This window comes from Moschus berezovskii, chromosome 22 (genome assembly GCF_049115385.1).
Source record: "Moschus berezovskii isolate FMDL1 chromosome 22, NW_MosBer_1.0, whole genome shotgun sequence".
Taxonomy (NCBI): domain Eukaryota; kingdom Metazoa; phylum Chordata; class Mammalia; order Artiodactyla; family Moschidae; genus Moschus; species Moschus berezovskii.
Genome location: NC_142481.1, coordinates 54,187,487 through 54,206,624, shown reverse-complemented (window position 1 = coordinate 54,206,624; position 19,138 = coordinate 54,187,487). Strand labels below are relative to the sequence as shown.

Here is a 19,138-nt window from a genome sequence, read left to right as displayed (position 1 = left end):
GAGAAGGAAATGGCAACCCACTCCAGTGTTCTTTCTTGCCTGGAGAGTCCCAGGGATGGGGGAGCCTGGTGGGCTGCCCATCTATGGGGTCGCACAGAGTCGGACATGACTGACGTGACTTAGCAGTAGCAGTAGCAGTATATTAAAAAGCAGAGACATTACTTTGCCAACAAAGGTCCGTCTAGTCAAGGCTATGGTTTTTCCCGTGGTCATGTATGGATGTGAGAGTTGGACTGTGAAGAAAGCTGATCGCCGAAGAATTGATGCTTTTGAACTGTGGTGTTGGAGAAGACTCTTGAGAGTCCCTTGGATTGCAAGGAGATCTAACCAGTCCATTCTAAAGGAGATCAATCCTGGGTGTTCATTGGAAGGACTGATGCTAAAGCTGAAACTGCAATACTTTGCCCACCTCATGCGACGAGTTGACTCACTGGAAAAGACTCTGATGCTGGGAAAGTTTGGGGGCGGGAGGAGAAGGGGACGACAGAGAATGAGATGGCTGGATGGCATCACCGACTCTGTGGACATGAGTTTGAGTGAACTCCGGGAGTTGGTGATGGACAGGGAGGCCTGGCATGCTGTGATTCATGGGGTCACGGAGAGTCAGACACGACTGAGCGACTGAACTGAACTGAACCAGTGCCTTCAGGGACCCCCTCTTCTCAGCCAGGCCTAGACCTTTTAGGGTGAAAGTTATGCTGAGGGACCTGGCCCATACTTATCAGAACAGAGAATAGCATTTGTTTTGGTGGGAGTTTAGAGGAATGTTGTCACCTGACCATGATTCTCATTGTTGTATGGCAGAAACCAATACAACATTGTAAAACAATTTTATGCTAACTAAAATTAAATTAAAAAACAAACCAAAAATCTGACACGAAGATGTTTGCAACAAATAACCATGCCCCTCCCTCACCTTTCCTATAAAAGGGCTTTGCTGACAGCTTTCAGGCAGTTTGGGGTTTTTAAGGTATGAGCCAACTGTTTCCTTGCAGAGTCCTGCAGTAAACGTTTCTCTGTTTCAGACTCTGACGTTTTGATATTGTTTGGCTTCTACTGTGAATTGGGCACTTGCACTGGTGTTTTAATAACACTTTACTCTCACTTCATTGGCTAAAGCAAGTCCTATGGCCACAATCAACTTTAGTTGACTGTGGAAGTATAGTTCTACTATGTGTCCAGAAGAGGAACAGATTATTTAGGAACAGCCTTGGTGACTATTCCCCACTACTATAAATCTGATTCATAAATAAAGAGACAGCAGGTATAGAAAATCTAGATTTCTCACCAGAGGTTCCAGGACCATCTTGATTTTGGAGGGGAGGCAGTGTGGGACATCTTGATTTTTGGTAGAACCACAGGAGGCAAAGTCAAGGGGCCCAATGAGCAGGGGGGTGAAACTCATAGTCTGCACTAAGAAACCAGAAATTCAGAAAGGGACATATAAGGATCCCAGTTATTCTCTTGGACAATAAAGAGATGCAGAAGTGTGATATTGACGGGTAGTGAATGGACTTTGGGCCCAGACAAGGCACAGTGACCCAGTGACCCAAAGATGACTTCTGCTTTCTCTGATCTGCTGTGGCTTCTTTTAGCAGATCTCCCATATCACATAATGTGTGCTTCATAGATTATTGAACTATGACCCTTAAACACTCTGGAACTCATGAATGGTCAATAAATATTGTGAATAGAAGGAAAGAAGGTAGGTAATAGAGGAAATTGTAATCAAGAAGGAAGCATCTTATTAAAAGTCATAGAAATACTCCAATAAAAATTAATTTAAAAAAAATCATGGCAGAGAAACAGACCATCAGGGTGAGTGAGTAGTGCTATCAGTTTGGAATATATTAAAAAATATAAACCGAGTTCCCTCAGTGAGAGCAACGTTGTGCCAATTATGCATGTAAATATGTATATTTAGATATACATATAATATTTGTCCTCTTGTGGCTGAATTATTTCACTTAACATAATGTCTTCAAGTTTTATCCATACAGTAGCATGTGTTAGAATTCTCTTCATTTTTAAGTTTGAATAATAATATTCCATTTTATGGACATACCACATTTTATTCATCCATTTGTCCACTGTTGGACACTTAGTTTCCCTCCACGTTTTGGCTAACATGAATAATGCTGCAGAATATTAATTCTTTCCATGCATCAGTGGATCGTTTAGTAAAGATGACATTGTACTTGGCTGTGAATAAATTTTTTAAAATCCTCAAGAGTAGAAATTTCATAAACCACATTATTCTCTGGTAAGGTGGAAGTGAAAAATTAAAATGTTGGAAATACTTGTAAATTAAGAAATATTCTCCTTAACATTTTTTCTATAGACTATAGAAAGTAACCAAAATATTGTAATTATCAGAAAATAAAGCTGACCTACCCCCGTCTCCAGTTAACACTGAGTCCTATGGAACTCAGTGGCTTAAGCTGAGTTTAGGCATAATCTTAAATTCTTTCTTAAAAAAGAAGGATATCAAAGCTGGTGCAATGACAGTGCTGATAATTGAAGGGTCAGGGTAGTGGATTCAGATTTCCCCTCACAGTGTGTTACTGGGGTTTGTTTTTCCTTCCTGAGTGTTCCATCCTGCCCATACCTTTAACCCCCTCCTTGGGAGGGCATAAGCCATTTGAATTTGGTGGTGAGCACAGCCTGCTGAACAGGAACCCCTGGTCTGTGCTGTGGGTCTCTGCCTCTCATCCTCCCTCGGTGGATTGCCAGAGCGTGGGTTCTATGATTCTCCACCAGGGATTTTGGAACTCTTCACATTGGGTTTTTCTTAGTTCCTCTTGTTGATTTATGACCTAATGGTTGAAAGTCATTAAGCAGCATAAGAGTGAGAGAAGGGCATGGATCTAACAGCTGCCTGGATTGCTGAATGGCTAAGTATCTTCAAGTTCAAAGGCATGTCAAGGACTAAACCACAGTAGAGAATTAATTGCTGCTTACAAATCACCTTAGAGAACCAACCTACTGGACAAAACAAATGTCTTCTAATAACTATAGGTAAAGGCCGTACGTGAGTTTTATCCTACTTAATATGGAGCAGAAAACATCTTTTAAATTAGTGTATACCCCAAGCTCCAGTAATTAGTCTTACATGTTTAAAAAAAGTTGCTTTGTTTTTGGGTCAATTTTTTACTGTATAGCAAGTAATATAGGCTCATCTTATGAAGTCAAAGTATCCTAGAGTGAAGGAAAAAAAAATATTACCCTATTAACTCTATCTCCCAAAGACCTATACTGTTCACATGTGATTCATTTCCTTTGAAAATTTGTGGGTGAGGGGTCTGATTATTTTCTAGTTTTTTATCCTTTTGACCATACTGCTTATATATGTAGAGTCTTCTATCCTTTGAAAATAACTATCTCCTGATTTTAGTATCCTATCATTTTGCCTTTTCATACTGTTCATGGAACTTTGGCCACCTCATGTGAAGAGTTGACTCATTGGAAGACTCTGATGCTGGGAGGGATTGGGGGCAGGAGGAGAAGGGGATAACAGAGGATGAGATGGTTGGATGGCATCACCGACTAGATGGACATGAGTTTGAGTGAACTCCAGAGTTGGTGATGGACAGGGAGGCCTGGCGTGCTGTGATTCATGGGGTCCCAAAGATTTGGACATGACTGAGTGACTAAACTGAACTGGACTGAACTGATCTCCTGATTTTCTAAATAGGTAGAATTAGAGCATGTATTTAGTTGGCTGTGAAAGTGAAGAAGTGCTGGAGTATTTGTGTTGGAGCCACTTCACACCATGAGCACAGTGTTTGCTTACACAGAGGGTCTTCACACAAGGGGCCCTTTGCAGGTTATAAGGATGGGGCAGTGTCCTAGGTACCTTCATGCTTCCTGGGCGTTACCACTGCCCGAGGGCTTGTAAAAAGAGAAATGAGAAGAAACTGATATTACATAGATAAAGTGACCACATTTTCACACATACAAAAAAGTTAATACAACAGATTTTAATTTATGAGTTTATGAAGCATTTTATGATCATATAAAAACACGCAAACAAAGTTGTATTTTTTTTCAAAGCTTTAGTCAAGTGTCTTCTATGTTCAAAACCCAGGAAATGTTAAAAGAATAAGAAATAAATAGTACAAGGGACAATTACCACCCCCAACCAAGGGGCCATCTGCTCTCTGTGCCTTAACAGACCTCAAGTGGTGAGCAGGGCTAGGACCAGAAGATGAGGCTGTCTCCTGGGAGTGGGGCACAGGGTCAGGAGAAGCTCCAGTGAGCAGGCAATCCCTGGCAGTGCTAAGTCCAGGAAGACCAGGAGGGACTCCAGCAGACAAGATGAAAGATAGGAGTCCGACACACCCAGGTCCAGAGAAAGTGCGCAAAGTTCAAAAGGCCTGTGGCTCACAGTTGGTGGGGGCAAGAGAGAAAACAAGAAGCAGGTGGAGGCCCATCAAGGAGGGCCCTGAGGTAATTAACCTGGGAGCAATGGGGAACCAGCGAAAGTCTTAATCTGGAAACTATTTTGGCCATATTTGTGTTTGCATTTTGCAATGACCATTCTGGTTGCAATTAGGACAGGAAGGGAAAAGAGAGAATCAGAAACATAGAGGCCTCTTAGGAGACTACCATAATATTCACTTACTTAAAGCAAATATTTAGTGAAAGCTTACTGTGTACCATGCACTGCTCTTGGCCCCAACAACAAAACAGTCAAAAACCTTAGGATCTGAGTTAAATTACAGGTACTGGAGACTGGCAGGGGGGCAAGGCTAGAAGGTCTTAAAGAGAATATATAGAACTTGGTGACTATGGCATTTTGATATATCAAATATATTTTCCATGGTGGGGGGAACTGATAATTATGGAAATGTCTGAACCCATAGGGAGGCAAACACACTGACTAAAAGTAATAGGGCTTCAGGGTAGATTTTGGGTCAGAAAAATGACAGAAGTAGAAAAATTGGTGTGGTGAAATCTGAATACATAAAATCTGGAGGTTGGTTAGTTAATAGTCACATGTCAATGTTAATTTCTCAGTTGTGACCAATGTTCCATGGTTATAAAAGATGTGAATATTAGGGGAAATTGGATGAAAAGTATGTGGGAGCTCTATGGTATCTAGGCAGTGTTTCTATAAGTGGAAATTTACTCTTCCCCCCAAAGTCTGTATCTATCTATCTATGAAGTATAAAATAAATTTATATCATACAAATGTAACAATACATATAAAGTGTTGCATATTTTGTATAACTTCCAACCACATTGAATATAAAAATTATACTATACAAAATGATACTGTTCATGGGGTTCTCAACATTAAGAAAACTAAGATCATGGCATTTGGTCCCATCACTTCATGGCAAATAGATGGGGAAACAGTGGAAACAGTGACAGACTTTATTTTGGGGGGCTCCAAAATCACTGTAGAAGGTGACTTCAGCCATGAAATTAAAAGACACTTCCTCCTTGGAAGAAAAGTTATGACCAACCTAGACAGCACATTAAAAAGCAGAGACATTACTTTGCCAACAAAGGTCCATCTAGTCAAAGCTATTGTTTTTCCAGGGGTCATGTATGGATATGAGAGTTGCCGAAGAATTGAGGCTTTTGAACTGTGGTGTTGGAGAAGACTCTTGAGAGTCCCTTGGACAGCTAGGAGATCAAAGCAGTCAATCCTAAAGGAAATCAGTCCTGAATATTCATTGGAAGGACTGATGCTGAAGCTGAAACTCCAATACTTTGGCCACCTGATGAACCGACTCATTTGAAAAGACCCTGATGCCGGGAAAGATTGAGGGTGGGAGGAGAAGGGGATGACAGAGGGTGAGATGGTTGGATGGCATCACTGACTCAATGGATGTGAATTTGAGTAAACTCCAGGAGTTGGTGATGGACAGGGAAGCCTGGCATGCTGAGGTCCATGGGGTTGCAAAGAGTCGGACGCGACTGAGCGACTGAACTGAACTGATACAAAATGATCCTCTCAATGTAAAAATATTCAAAATTGCTATATAGTCTATGAGTACATAAATGTGTATATAAATTCGCAGAGTACCTTTAAAACACATCTGACTTGGTATCATTGGCCCTTTGCAGCAGAGAATGGATGTGGGAATGGGATTCCTACGGGCTCTGGCTTTGTCTGCAGTGCACCACACTCTGTAGGAAGTAGGCAATGAGGATGCCCTTTGAAACTCAGAGCAAGCAGCACTGGCTCCTCCAAGCCCCTGCATTTCCTGCCCCTCGCACGGTGCAGAGGACTCTGGTCCCACCTGAGCCATGCCCCCCGACTCCCAGCACAGCTGGCATGCCAGTGATCCCCGCTGCTGCCAGGGAAGTGGCTTTACCCAGGTATGCAGCAGGACCTGTGTGCTATTTACACACGCTTCTCAGAGAGTTGGCACCCAGGGTCCAAGTTCTTTCTCCTCACTAGCTATGTTTTTCATTCCAACTCAGAGAATAAGGAAAAAAAAAAATCCCACTGTGAAAGAAGTGTTGAATTACAGAGAGTAATAGGAAAGACCAGCTAATTGCGAAGCCCTCCTATGTGGTATAATGGGTGTTAACAGCTGCTGCAGGAGCAGAGACTCATAGCAGGATTTGTTCTGGGTGGGAGTACACTGGATTTCTTACATTCCATCACTTTAAACACCAGGAAAAGGACCACAGCCCTGCAGTAGCACTTTGGCAAATCTTAGGAGTTTACCTAGTATAATAAAGGTCATCCGGAAACCCACCTGACTTGCTTCGGTGTGTGGCTGAGGCCTCCTTTGTGGCCATTGCATACCTCCTATCTCTCCAGCTCAGGCTGGAGTGGGCCAGGGTCTCTCTGAAGCCCCACCTGGGGACTAAGAAGCCAGAGAGCTGGTGGGTAATTCCTAAAGCTAAATTGGGCCCAGACTCCCATCTTTTCCCTGGAGAATGACACCCACTTCCATGCTTTATTCTCCAAGGTTTCTCCAAGCCCTGGAGTGCCTTTGAAACTCATGGAAGTGTGGTACTTGGAGAAATGCCAACTTTGCTTTACTGGCATTCTAGAAAACAGGTTTTAAAGAGTTCCTATGGATGTGAGAGTTGGACTGTGAAGAAAGCTGATCGCCGAAGAATTGATGCTTTTGAACTATGGTGCTGGAGAAGACTCTTGAGAGTCCCTTGGACTGCAAGGAGATCCAACCAGTCCATTCTAAAGGAGATCAATCCTGGGTGTTCATTGGAGGGACTGATGCTAAAGCTGAAACTGCAATACTTTGGCCACCTCATGCGGCGAGTTGACTCACTGGAAAAGACTCTGATGCTGGGAGGGATTGGGGGCAGGAGGAGAAGGGGACGACAGAGAATGAGATGGCTGGATGGCATCACTGACTCAATGGACATGAGTTTGAGTGAACTCCGGGAGTTGGTGATGGACAGGGAGGGCTGGCGTGCTGTGATTCATGGGGTCGCAAAGAGTTGGACACGACTGAGCGACTGAACTGAACTGAACTGAACTGAATAGTGTTTTGTGTTTAAAATAATTCTGGAAGGGAGATAGCAAAGAGATCCAGCCTTTTTTCCAACAGAAGTCTTTGGAGAGGACCAGTTCATGTGGTTTTAATCCATATTTGGGCCAAAGTGGTAAGAGGAGGAGGGGAATGATGGCAAATATGCAAGAGATAAAGAAACAGAATTGGCCCATTCCCACAGTAAATCTGCCTCCAGAACACTTCTCTCCTGAAACCAGAGACTTTTGTGAGTTTTGTTTCTGAAAAGGAAATGTGCTCCCTTAGAAAGGGATTTTTTTTTAATAGTGCAGCTAAGTTGTGTTTAATACCTGGAGGTGTCAGTCTTACCTATTAACAACAGAATAATTTGTTGTTGTTGTTCAGTCCCTTAGTTGTCTCCAACTCTTTGAGACCCCATGGACTGTAGCCTGTCAGGCTCCTCTATCAACAGAATTTTCCAGGCAAGAATACTGGAGTGGGTTGCCGTCTCCTACTCCAGAGGATCTTCCCAGATCAGGGATCGAACCCATGTCTCATCTTAATACTCTAATTGTTAACTCTGGTTTATCCCTTCTATGTGCCAGGAGTATATTTAGCACATGCTATCTCATCCAACATTGGGAAATAAGTGGCATTATCATCATTTTACAGATAAAGAAATCAAGAGACAAAGAATGACGTTCAAGGCCACAGGCTGATCATTGGCTGAGCCAGGATGGGGACATATGTTTGTCTAATCAGTGAGCTCCTCATTAAACAGATATTGGCCTTGGTTCCACTGTATGCCAGGCACTTTGCCAGGCACTGGGATCCAGTGGCAAGCCCGATATGCTGAGGCTGTTGACCTCGTGGAGCTTCCAAGCAGTGGGGATAATGTCATTTGGATTAAATCTAGTCAAGCAGTGACAGTGAAAATTCTTTTCATCAGAAGATATCACATACCTTATTTTTAGTCTTGCTTTGGATGATATTTTCTGTTAATTTAAAAAATGCAAACAGAGGTAATTGATGTTTAATCAGAACACTCAGTGTATTTTAATAAAGAATATCTTAAATCAGGGGGGAAAAAAAGAAAAAACTATATTGCCATATGGAACTGTGCTCCTACTCCACCAGTCCTGGCAGAGGAACCTTATCACAAGGCTCATGCTGCCTTAGGCTCCACTGCCACCTGGTGGCACCCATCAGAATTGCAGGCATGGTGGTCCCAGAAATGCACCCCCTGCCCCCACCACCACACCTCTTACTCATTCCCCTAGAAGGCACATTTCTGGTTCAGCTACCTAAACCCTCCAAGCTCAGTTGACTGCAGCCCAATAGGTACCTGTTTAGTTGTAGATTGATGACAGCCAGATCGGTATTAGCTTTCTTTTACCTTTATGTTCTGAATGTCTGTTTGTGACCTTTACAATGTTATAATCAAATTTGTTTGCAGGTATCGATGGAAATTGATATTATATATACATGAATACTTGGTAAAACTTTAAAACTAACCTATGCAAATAATGGTTTTCTCTTTAGTTGGATACTTTCAGATGACATCAAAACAAAGCAACATAGTTTGGCTCCTAATTACCTCTCAACCTCACCTCTTCTCAAACCATTCTGGAATTTTATAAGCTCACCTGCCTGTTGCCTGTCTATGTTGCTCTGTCTGCCTGGAATTGCTTTCCTATATCTCTGCCTTTTCAATTTATTCTTTAAATGTCTAATCAAGTCTGACCACCAATAGGGAATTCCCTTGAAGTAAATCCAGACACAGCGATGTTGCAGAGCTGTGCCTCTGGAGACATGGAAGATGGCTTCTGAATATCCTCCTTGTTTCTTTAATAACTGTGACTGTGGCAAACTTGCTTAATCTCTCTGAGTCTCATTACTTTCATTCATTAAATATGAATAATAATGTCCCCTGCCCCCAGCATTGTTGTCAGAGCTAATAAAAAAAGCATGTAAAATGCCTTCTCAGCACCATGCCTGGTATTGAATACCTGGTAGAAGCAAGGGTGTAGGTGGTGCTGCTGGTGACTGGACTCATGTGAACACCTAGAATCCTGATTAACGCCTGCCTAGTATAGGACTGTCCAATGCTTTCCATTGCTTATTTGGTCTTACTTGTAGGAAAAAGTCTGTTTCCTAGGAGTTAAAGATAATATAAATGTTCAACCTTGAAGTTCATGAAGTTACTTACCTCCCAGATTCATCACTATATGTCACCCCAGGGCTGGTACGCTTTCCCAGCTGAAAACTGCAGATATTTGCATGTTAGTATGAAAGGTGTTAAACCAATGACACTATTTTTGGTGATGCTGCTTTAGTCAAGTTCGTCCAGCACCTCTGCATTGGCGCCTGTGACTAGTGGACTGGTCACTGTGGTGTGTTAGCACTGTGCTTTCTCTGTGTTTTCCAGCCAGAATCGTAAACATCACTCTGTTTCTCTGACCAGGTAGTCGATAGCGACAGACCGGAAGGGTCCAAGTTTCGGCTCACTGGAAAGGGAGTGGATCAAGAGCCTAAAGGAATTTTCAGAATCAATGAGAACACGGGTAGTGTCTCTGTGACACGGAACTTGGACAGAGAAACCATCGCTACCTATCAAGTGAGTACCCCCGAGTGCCCACCCCCCACAGGGAGACATGTCTTTCGAAGACTGCTTTCCTCCCACTGAGCTCATTATTTCTGTGCTTCATCAAACCCGGGGCTGCACGGCTTTAAGTGAGTCTCTGTGGGAGCCGAGTGGCATTGAACCCTGACAGAGCAGCAGTGAGGGCCCCTGTCTCATCAGTAGAGCCCTCCAGGTTTGCGTAAAACTTTGGGCATGAAAAACCAAGAAGGGGCCCCTGGGGGAATCTCAGAGGAGGTCAGAAACTCTACGTTAATGTTGGTTTTCCAGAAACCAGCTTGATAATGAAGAGTTGTAAAAAGAATAAACCCTTGGACCTGCTCATTCTACTTAGAGAAATCATTCCTAAGGAAATAGGGAGGAATTCAGTCAGATTTTTGTACAATGATGTTATAGCAGGACACAATCCTTAAAATGGAAACAGTTGCTAAATACTCAGCAATATATAATGGTTAAATTATGGCACAATTTTGCAAGGAACCTTTCTACAACCGTTTAAAATATTTTTGAAGAAGTTCTAGTTACATGGGAGATTTTCAAGATATTGAATGAAACAGACACACCAGCACATATGGTGTCCTCATTACAGATGGAGTGTTTACACATATCGTGATGGGTACATGTTTGTGAAGAAGCATTATAGAGGAAAATCAAAGTCTTAGTGGTTGTATTTGGTGTTACTGATATTTTCTGTTTTTTTATTTCTGATTTTTTCTACAATGCACTTGCTTTGCTTTTATATGGAGAAACAAAAGCCTATTTGTAAAAGATAGTTTCAGAAGTTGACACCCATTCAAGATTCAGAGAGCAAAGTAGCTGCATGAAGATATTGGGTGAGCATCAAATCTCACGTAGGCTATGAGTCCCTCCTATCCCCTCTCTGCCACACCCCCAAGAATCCTATTCTCACAGCTGTGTTAAGGACCAAGCCTCTGGGTGTAGTAGCTCATATTTTGAGGAATGAGACAGAATTCCAAGCCATTTTCAGGGAAGGATCTCAGCAGGATGCAGTGCACTGAGCTGGAAGCAGGTACTCGGGAACAAGCCCCAGCCACCAGTGTCTGCTTTCCAGGCCATTGCCCATCATACGTGTGTCTCCCTGGATTAGATTTGGGGAGGGTGGAGGGGCCAGTTTCTAGGCCTGGACTTGGCATTCATCTTCATCAAAACACCATGTGAGAGCATCCCAATCCCACTTCAACAACATGACCTCCTCTTCCCTTAAAAAAAAAAAAAAAAAAACCATATTCTTCCTTTCCTAAGGACAGAGGGTGGAGGGACATTACGCTGGAGAGTCAAGTGCTCTGGCTGGGGAATTGATCCGCTGGGTGTAGCCTCCCCTGTTACCGTGAGATACCGACCTTGGGAAGACCATGTCGGTGCCAGTCCTCACATTCTTGTCCATTGCTTTTCTACCAACAGGAGTGCTGTGGGTTTCCAGTGAGGATAGCACTTGAGGCATTGAAATGCTGGACGAATACAGGGCAGCAGGGGTGGGGGGAAGGCCCATCCAGCCTCATGGGTCCCCAGTCCTGGGAGGACCTCTCTCTCAGAAGTGTCACCAAAAGGCAGATGCCGTGAGCATCTGCAGGGGGTACCATCTGTCAGAGGACACCAAACGGTGACTGGTGCATCTTCAGTGTACACCCTTGGGGAATCTAGTTGTTGTAGAAATTGAATGTTGGCACCCTCTGAAATTCCCAGGTCCAGCCAGACTTGCTGGTGACCACAGGTGACCTGGCAGCTGTCAATGTCCAGCAGCAGACTGTTGGTAAATTCCCTCTTCTTTTTCTCTGCCTATCATGGGAATATCTATTAATTTTCAGACACAAGGAACTAAAGACATGATACATCTCATAATTTCATAGCACAGCGATACAGAGCTCTGGGGTCAGCAAATTGCCATTCAGGTCTCAGCACTGCTGTTGACTGTGCTGTTTTTATCTTGGGCAAGCCACTTACCCTCTCTGAGGATCTTGTGATTCTCTTCCACAAAGTGGGGATAGTACCAGGATGTCTAAGGACTGTATGAAATGGAATACAATTATCTTTACAAATTCTTAGCACAATGCCCAGAACCTAGCAAGCATTCAGTAAATTAAAGCTGCTCTTATTCATTTTCTTCCTGTAAATGATTTAATTTTGTGTTAAGTTCCACACATTTTTAACATCAGTTTCCTGCCTTCAACTGTGAGAAGGTTGACGTAGACAATAGACATGGTTTTTCCCTTCTATCCTCACAGGAACCAGACATCATAGGATTTTCTGCCCCTCTTTTAAGTGTTAAAAAGAGATTCCTGGAGGAAGCTGAGCTCTAGAATTTCCTAGGAGATGGAAGCGGGTACAAGACAAAGAATAAAGGGTCAGAAGTCTTCTTGGGAGTGTTCTGTAGTCTTGAAATAGGATTAGCATGAATCAGAGAAACTGGAAAAAGCTGGTTGCCAAGAGTAAGAATTGTTAAATGAGAGGCTGCATGATCCCTTTTTAGAGTGACCCCTAGGAGCTAGTTTAAGAGCTGAGTGAGAGTTTAGGTGCATGCCTGGCTAACTGATCCTGTCTGTTGTTTGTGGGATCCAAAATTGGTTTCAAAAAAGTCAACGTTCCCCATTCATAGATTTCTGGGTTTCCATAAACAAGGCCCCACCTCAGTGTGAGTATTCTCTTTAGATGGCAGGACCTTGATCACCAGGGACAGTGAGGGAAAGATACCTTAGGGCAGTCACCACAGGAAAAACTCAAACACCAACATTCAAGGACTAATCTGGAGTGTTGAGAAGGTGACCTTTGGTCAGTTGGGTGGCTTGGTTTTGATGTTGTCAAGGATCCCAGTCAGAGACTTCTTTAAGGAGGATTTTTGATTCATGAGGTGTCTCTTTCCTCTGGTTTCCACAAGTTGAGCACAGGGCTGTTGGGTATGGCTATGCAGGAGTTTCACTGCACAAGGGGAGGAGGCTGGCTGAAAGATGAGAAAGGCCTGACTCAGCCCCCGCTTATTCTCCAGAGCCGCACTGCATTCAGAGCTGCATCCACAGGGAGAGGACAGCCCTTTTCTAACATGCATAGGGAATCCGAAGGAGGGTTAAATGAAAGCCACACCTTTTTTTTTTTTAATGAGTTCACTTTTAGTTTTATCTAAATGATGAAAGTGAATTTGCTCAGTCGTATTTGGCTCTTTGCGACCCCATGGACTGTAGCCCACCAGGCTCCTCCATCCATGGGATTTCCCAGGCAAGAATACTGGAGTGGATTGCCATTTCCTTCTCCAGGGGATCTTCCCAACCCAGGGATCAAACCTAGGTCTCCTGCATTGCAGGCAGACTCTTTACTCATCTGAGCCACCAGGGAATCATTTATCTAAATGATAATAGTGATTAATATCAGTGGCTCTGGAATCAGAAAATTGTTCAAGTCTAGGCACTGCTACTTAGTGAGCTGTGTGATCTTGGACAACCCACTTACCTTCTCCGATCTTGTGATTCTCATCCATAAAATGCGGATAGTTACTAGCACTTTTAATGATTATAAAAGATGAAGTTACTAGTTTTTGTTTAATTGCAAACAGCTAGTAAAATAAAGTCTGGTCTGTAGCACAGAGATTCTTATATTTTTCCTTAAAGTGAGGTCAGGTAGCCTATAGCAGTTGAAAACATAGTTTTGCATGTAGCCATGTTGACTGAATTAAAGCACAGTTTTTACAACTAGCTATGGGAGCTTGAGCAGACAATCTACCTTGATGTTCTCATCTGTGAAATGGGAACAATAATAATAATGATCTTATAGGGCGAAGGGGCTAATGGAGTTAATGCATGTCAAGCACTCGAAAGAGTACCAGGAACATAGTAAGCATGGTCTCACCATATGTGAGAATTAGTCATGGGGAAAGCACAGGAGGTGAATGAAAGCTCCATGGTCTCTGGAGTTGTGAGTGGAGCCCAGTCTTCTCATCTCAACTGTAAACTTCTCTTAGGTAATCTTAGTTTATTTGTAATTTCATAATGTACTCCACGACATGTGACCCAATTCATTGAGTCATTCATTCTAAATATATTTCATTGAAGACCAGCACCGTGAGGAATAGAATGGGAAACCAGACACACCAGGTTCCCTGACCTCATGTAGCTCTCATTTTAATGCCTAGGCTTTATTTGTGTACAGGTGATATTTCAGAGAGTTGTGCCACGTTCATAGTGGCAAACAGTGGCCTGGGCTTGAGCCTCTCTTCACCAGTCTTGCAATGGTCCAGTTTCTAACGCCAGGTCCCCACAATGCTGTTCGCTCTTCAATCCAGACTTTGTCCTGTTTTCTTCCTGTCTTCCTGTCTCTCCTATTTCTGAATTTTATAAGAACTGGGTTCCTCTCTTCATAATAAACTTTGGGCATAACAGTGGTGCAAATCTGATTCATTTCAAGCAGCTATTTAGAACTTACCGTCTTACTAGTGCAGTTGGATCCATCATGTCCCTGGTGGTTATTGTGGTTGGTTGCAAACCTGCTTCTTCAAAGAGCAGAATCCTAGGTCTCCAATTCCCATGTTTTACTTTCCCCTCCTTCAAGTTTAAAAAGCAGAGAGCATGTGGGTGAATGGATTGCCATTACAATTGCTTCAATGTTGTTGTTATTCATTTTAAAGGTAAATACTGTTTACTTGCAAGATGCTAACATGTCCCAAATTCAACAAGAAAGCATCATTAACTAAACGTCGGAGATTTGCACGATGAGAAATAATCTGGGATAAATTTGTCATTGGGTCCCTGGATGTGTATGATCACTGAAGCTGTTTATTGAACTCTACACAGCTGATATTGTGCTAAACAACTCGTATACATTCTTTTACTTAATCCATTTCACACGAGAGACTTAAAAAGTAGGTGTTAACACCATTTTACAGATAAGCAAATAACTGTTAAGTAACTTTTTCACGGTCTCCCAGCTGGTGTGTACAGAATCTGGGAACCCTGTCTGTTTCTCTCCACCTCCAAAGCCCTACATTTGCAGTTACTAAGGATCACTCTAAAGGAGATCAGTCCTGGGTGTTCATTGGAAGGACTGATGCTGAAGCTGAAACTCCAATACTTTGGCCACCTCATGCGAAGAGTTGACTCACTGAAAAAGACTCTGATGCTGGGAGGGATTGGGGGCAGGAGGAGAAGGGGATGATGGAGAATGAGATGGCTGGATGGCATCACCGACTCGATGGACATGAGTTTGAGTGAACTCCAGGAGTTGGTGATGGACAGAGAGGCCTGGCGTGCTGTGATTCATGGGGTCGCAAAGAGTCGGACATGACTGAGCGACTGAACTGAACTGAACTGAAGGATCACTTCTTTCTCTTTTACCCGCGACTAGACTCTGGTGTCTAGTCTGCAAATTCATAGGCCTCTTTCCCAGGAACTCCAAGTATTTAAAGGGAACTTGACTTGCTGAATGATCTACTTCTTCTTAAATATTTTTAATATCTTTTCCCAAAGCTCACTGCCTCCTGGCTACTCTCCCTACTGCAGCCCCCATAGGGTTTTCTATGCTTCTGACCCGAAGTGGCACCTGGCAAAATAATTTAGCTCTTGCAAGTATTGGAAGCTGACATATTAATGCAAAGCCTCCTGAAATATTACTCATTATTATGCATTTTGCCAATGTTTGAGTGATTTGTGAACTCTTCATTGGAATAAAGTACTGTAAATGATTCATGAATGACCAAGTTTATGAAATTCTATAAAAATATTAGCAGGTGGTAATGATTCCCTCACACTGTGACTATAATCTGCTGGCTTCAAATTTGTCAATATAGGAGGACAGTAGTGGAGTAGGAGACAGAGTCTATTAGGCAGGTGGGGGGTTGGGGTGGGGCCCAGCAGTGGGTGAAAGGGGAAATAGAAACAGGACTGTGATAGTGGACCGGTGTCATGGTCAGGAGACCTTCACCTGCTCTGTTGTCCACTGTGGGAGATCCAGCAAGGGCTGGGGTGTCCGAGTTGAACGGGAGAAGAGGGGAGCATGTGGAGAGAGGAAAGAACTGACATTTCCTGAGCACCTATTAAGTCCCAAGAACTCTCTAGAGTTGTACACACACAAACCTGAAACTGGTTTATTATCTTGTCCTTACTGATGTGTTAGCTGAGGGCCAAAGTGGTTCTCAATTGTTTAATGTAAATGTTAACATTTATTGAACATTCACAATGTGCCAAAACTCTGTGCTAAATACCTAAGTGATGATCTCATTTGATCTTTTTAAAGGTGAGCTTAACACGGTTATCATTCTCAACTACAGAACTGGTAACGGGAACCATCTGTGTTCTTGGGCTCAGAAACTGAGTAGGATTTCATTGTGTCCTTCTGAAAATTTGTTCACATTTTCTGGGATATAACATGCTCTCATTAGCCAATTTCTTGGATAAGTTTTGACTTCGTAGTTAGGAGTATTACTGTGAAATTGGAAAATACCAGACAGACAAAGGGTATTCTTGCTCCTGTGTTTCCCTTCATTCATGACTCCACCCCGATTCTAATCCACATGACAGTTTATCAGAAAATACATTAAGATGAAAAATGCTGCTGTCATGTGGAAATTGAGTATCACAACATTAGCAATGGTAAGACAATTGGAAGATAAAGATTTACCCAGATTAGGGAGTTACCGAGGTGGTTAGCCTCCTTATAACAAAGTCCATGTTGTACATGGGTGATGTACATACTTTACTGTGGTAGACTTTTGCTGCCCTGGATAATATTTGTACTTGGAATGCTCCCCCAACCCTCAACTGTGGGGCCAAGCTACTTCTTTCTTCATCCTCTAGTCTGATCTTCCCCATGGCTGACTTTTTTAGGTAGGATTCTTGACAGTAGTCAACAAAATCCCCTCCAACTAATATACAAAGAAAGGGATTTAAGAGTATAGGTAGCTTGGGTCTTCCCAGGTGGCTCGGTGGTGAAAAACCCGCCTGCCACCTGTGGGGTCAGCCATGCCACCAGTACAGTTTATTGCATGTGAGAGGCAGTCACGGACAGTCACACCTAGTTGAGGGCCAGTGACCAGTGTTTGCGTGGAGAGTTGTCTTCACACCCAATGCTCTTAACTCAGCTCCGTACTTTGGTGCTATCGATCAGTAAGACACGTGGCCTGAAAAAAGAGTCCTAATTGGGAGGAGACAGAGAACTTGAGTTGAAAGCTCAGGCTTTGCAGTCAGACCTACTGAGGTTATACTCTGCTGTCAGAGGAACCATATGAAATTGTCATTTTTATAGTTGAAAGAAGGGTGAATATCAGCCATTTCATGGTTTGTCCTGATACTCTATCACCTTTGGCAAGTTATTTTCTTCTCAACTCTTTCTCATCTTTAGAATGAAGGTGAGATTGCAGGATCATCTCCTAGTGGTATTGTTGGTGGTGAGCAGGGTGTGTACGCATGGTGCTCTGTACAGTCTCTTACCGAGTGTTCTGGAATTGGGAGCCATCGCTTCACGTATCATTTTGTAGCTGAAGCTCCCTGCAGGGGAAATAGAGGTGAAAGCAGACATTCAACGATTGAACATCCAGCGAGCAGTCCAATGGTTGGATATCAGTAGCACCGTGTGTTGCTCCAGAGAAGGGAATCATCCAAATGGGTGGTTTGCAAAGCATGGCTCCCAGACCAGGAGCATCATCTGGGAACCTGGTAGAAGTGCAAATTCTCAGGCTCCTCCTCAGACCTAAGAAGTCCTGCAGGTGGTTCTGATGCTGGCAGGCGTCTGAGAAGCCCATCTAAATGCACTCAGTATTAACCTCAGGGCAGATGGCTTGTTAATTTGCCTCAGTGAAGGTGAGCCAATCCCATCGCAGTGCTGCTGGGGTCATGGGTTTGTGCCTGAAAGGTGCTTATTTCTCCAGGTGCCCTAGTATGCCATGTGAAAGCCCTCTCAATCCAGCCCATGCTCTTCAAAATTGCCTTTGTTTTTATTTCCTTAATGCCTCTTGAGAGTGGACAAATTTGTCCCAGGCGTCTTTGCTCTCTCGTCTCTCAAATTTGGATGGCTGTTAAACATAATACCATGTTACCGAGCCTTCGCTTATTTCTCTGAAACCAACCTTTTTGGCCAGAGATGAAAGTGTCTTTAGAAGATTTTAGCCAGTATAGGCAAAGATAATCCCTGACAGGACGAAGTTGGCCCTGGGCTCAGCAGAACCAGCTTTTCTGCCACACTAGATCTGTAACCTTGAGTAAGTTTTTTGTGGTTCTCAGACTTAGCTTCACTTAAAAAAAAAAAAATCACCTGGAGAGCTTTTAAAACCCCTACTGCCCAAGCTGCACTACAAACCAATTAAATCAGAATGCGGTGGAGTGGGTCCAAACATCAGTCCGTTTATCAAACTCTCCAGGTGTTTCCTCTGTGAAGCCAAGTTTGAGAACCATGGAGTTGAAACAACTCATTGACACCCCAGTTTATCACTAGGGTTGGCGTTAATGACACAGTAGGTGAGATTCAAAAATCTGATCTCCTTCAACCAACTGCTTCACTCTGAGTGAATATCTGAAATGAATGCCTTTCTCATGTTTCTTTTGACACAAGTACTTAAAAAATTAAAATGTAGAGAAACACAATTTGATAAATAAATAAACAGATTGTCTTCCAACTCACTTTAGAAAAAAATAATTCAGGATTTGCTTGCAGCATCTCCCCACGCCAGTACCTCCGAGCATCTCCGTTCGACTCTTTTCCAATTGGTTCTTCACGTTTCCAAGCACCTCATTTTGCGACCTGGCCTTATCTGCCTGGTGCACCTGGTGAAACTGAGGCATGAAGAGGTTACCCGACATCCCACAGCAGCCACATACCTGGATTAGACCACCGAGTCGCTCCTGACTGATTACTTATTTGGTCCACTAAGCAAAGCCGCTTCCTCACTTGAGGCTACGGAAACGTATTTTCTAAACTTCATTAGCACAAACTCCTCAGAATAGGTTCAGCTTCAATCTTGGCAAGAGAACCCCACATTCCTTCCTCAACTTTCTCACCCCTAGCACCTGGCCCACATAGCATGGGCCCACCAAACGTTTATAGGATGAATAAATGTCTGAGG

General features: G+C 43.1%; 1 protein-coding gene across 1 annotated transcript in view; it reads left to right on the top strand.

Annotated features, from left to right (window-relative positions):
* Positions 1 to 19,138, top strand: part of CDH13 (cadherin 13) — a 1,084,595-nt gene that overhangs the window by 562,455 nt on the left and 503,002 nt on the right. Inside the window, exon 5 of the mRNA XM_055413053.2 lies at positions 9,907 to 10,059. Coding sequence (XP_055269028.2) covers positions 9,907 to 10,059 — 153 coding nt within the window. The remainder of the gene's footprint in view (positions 1 to 9,906; positions 10,060 to 19,138) is intronic.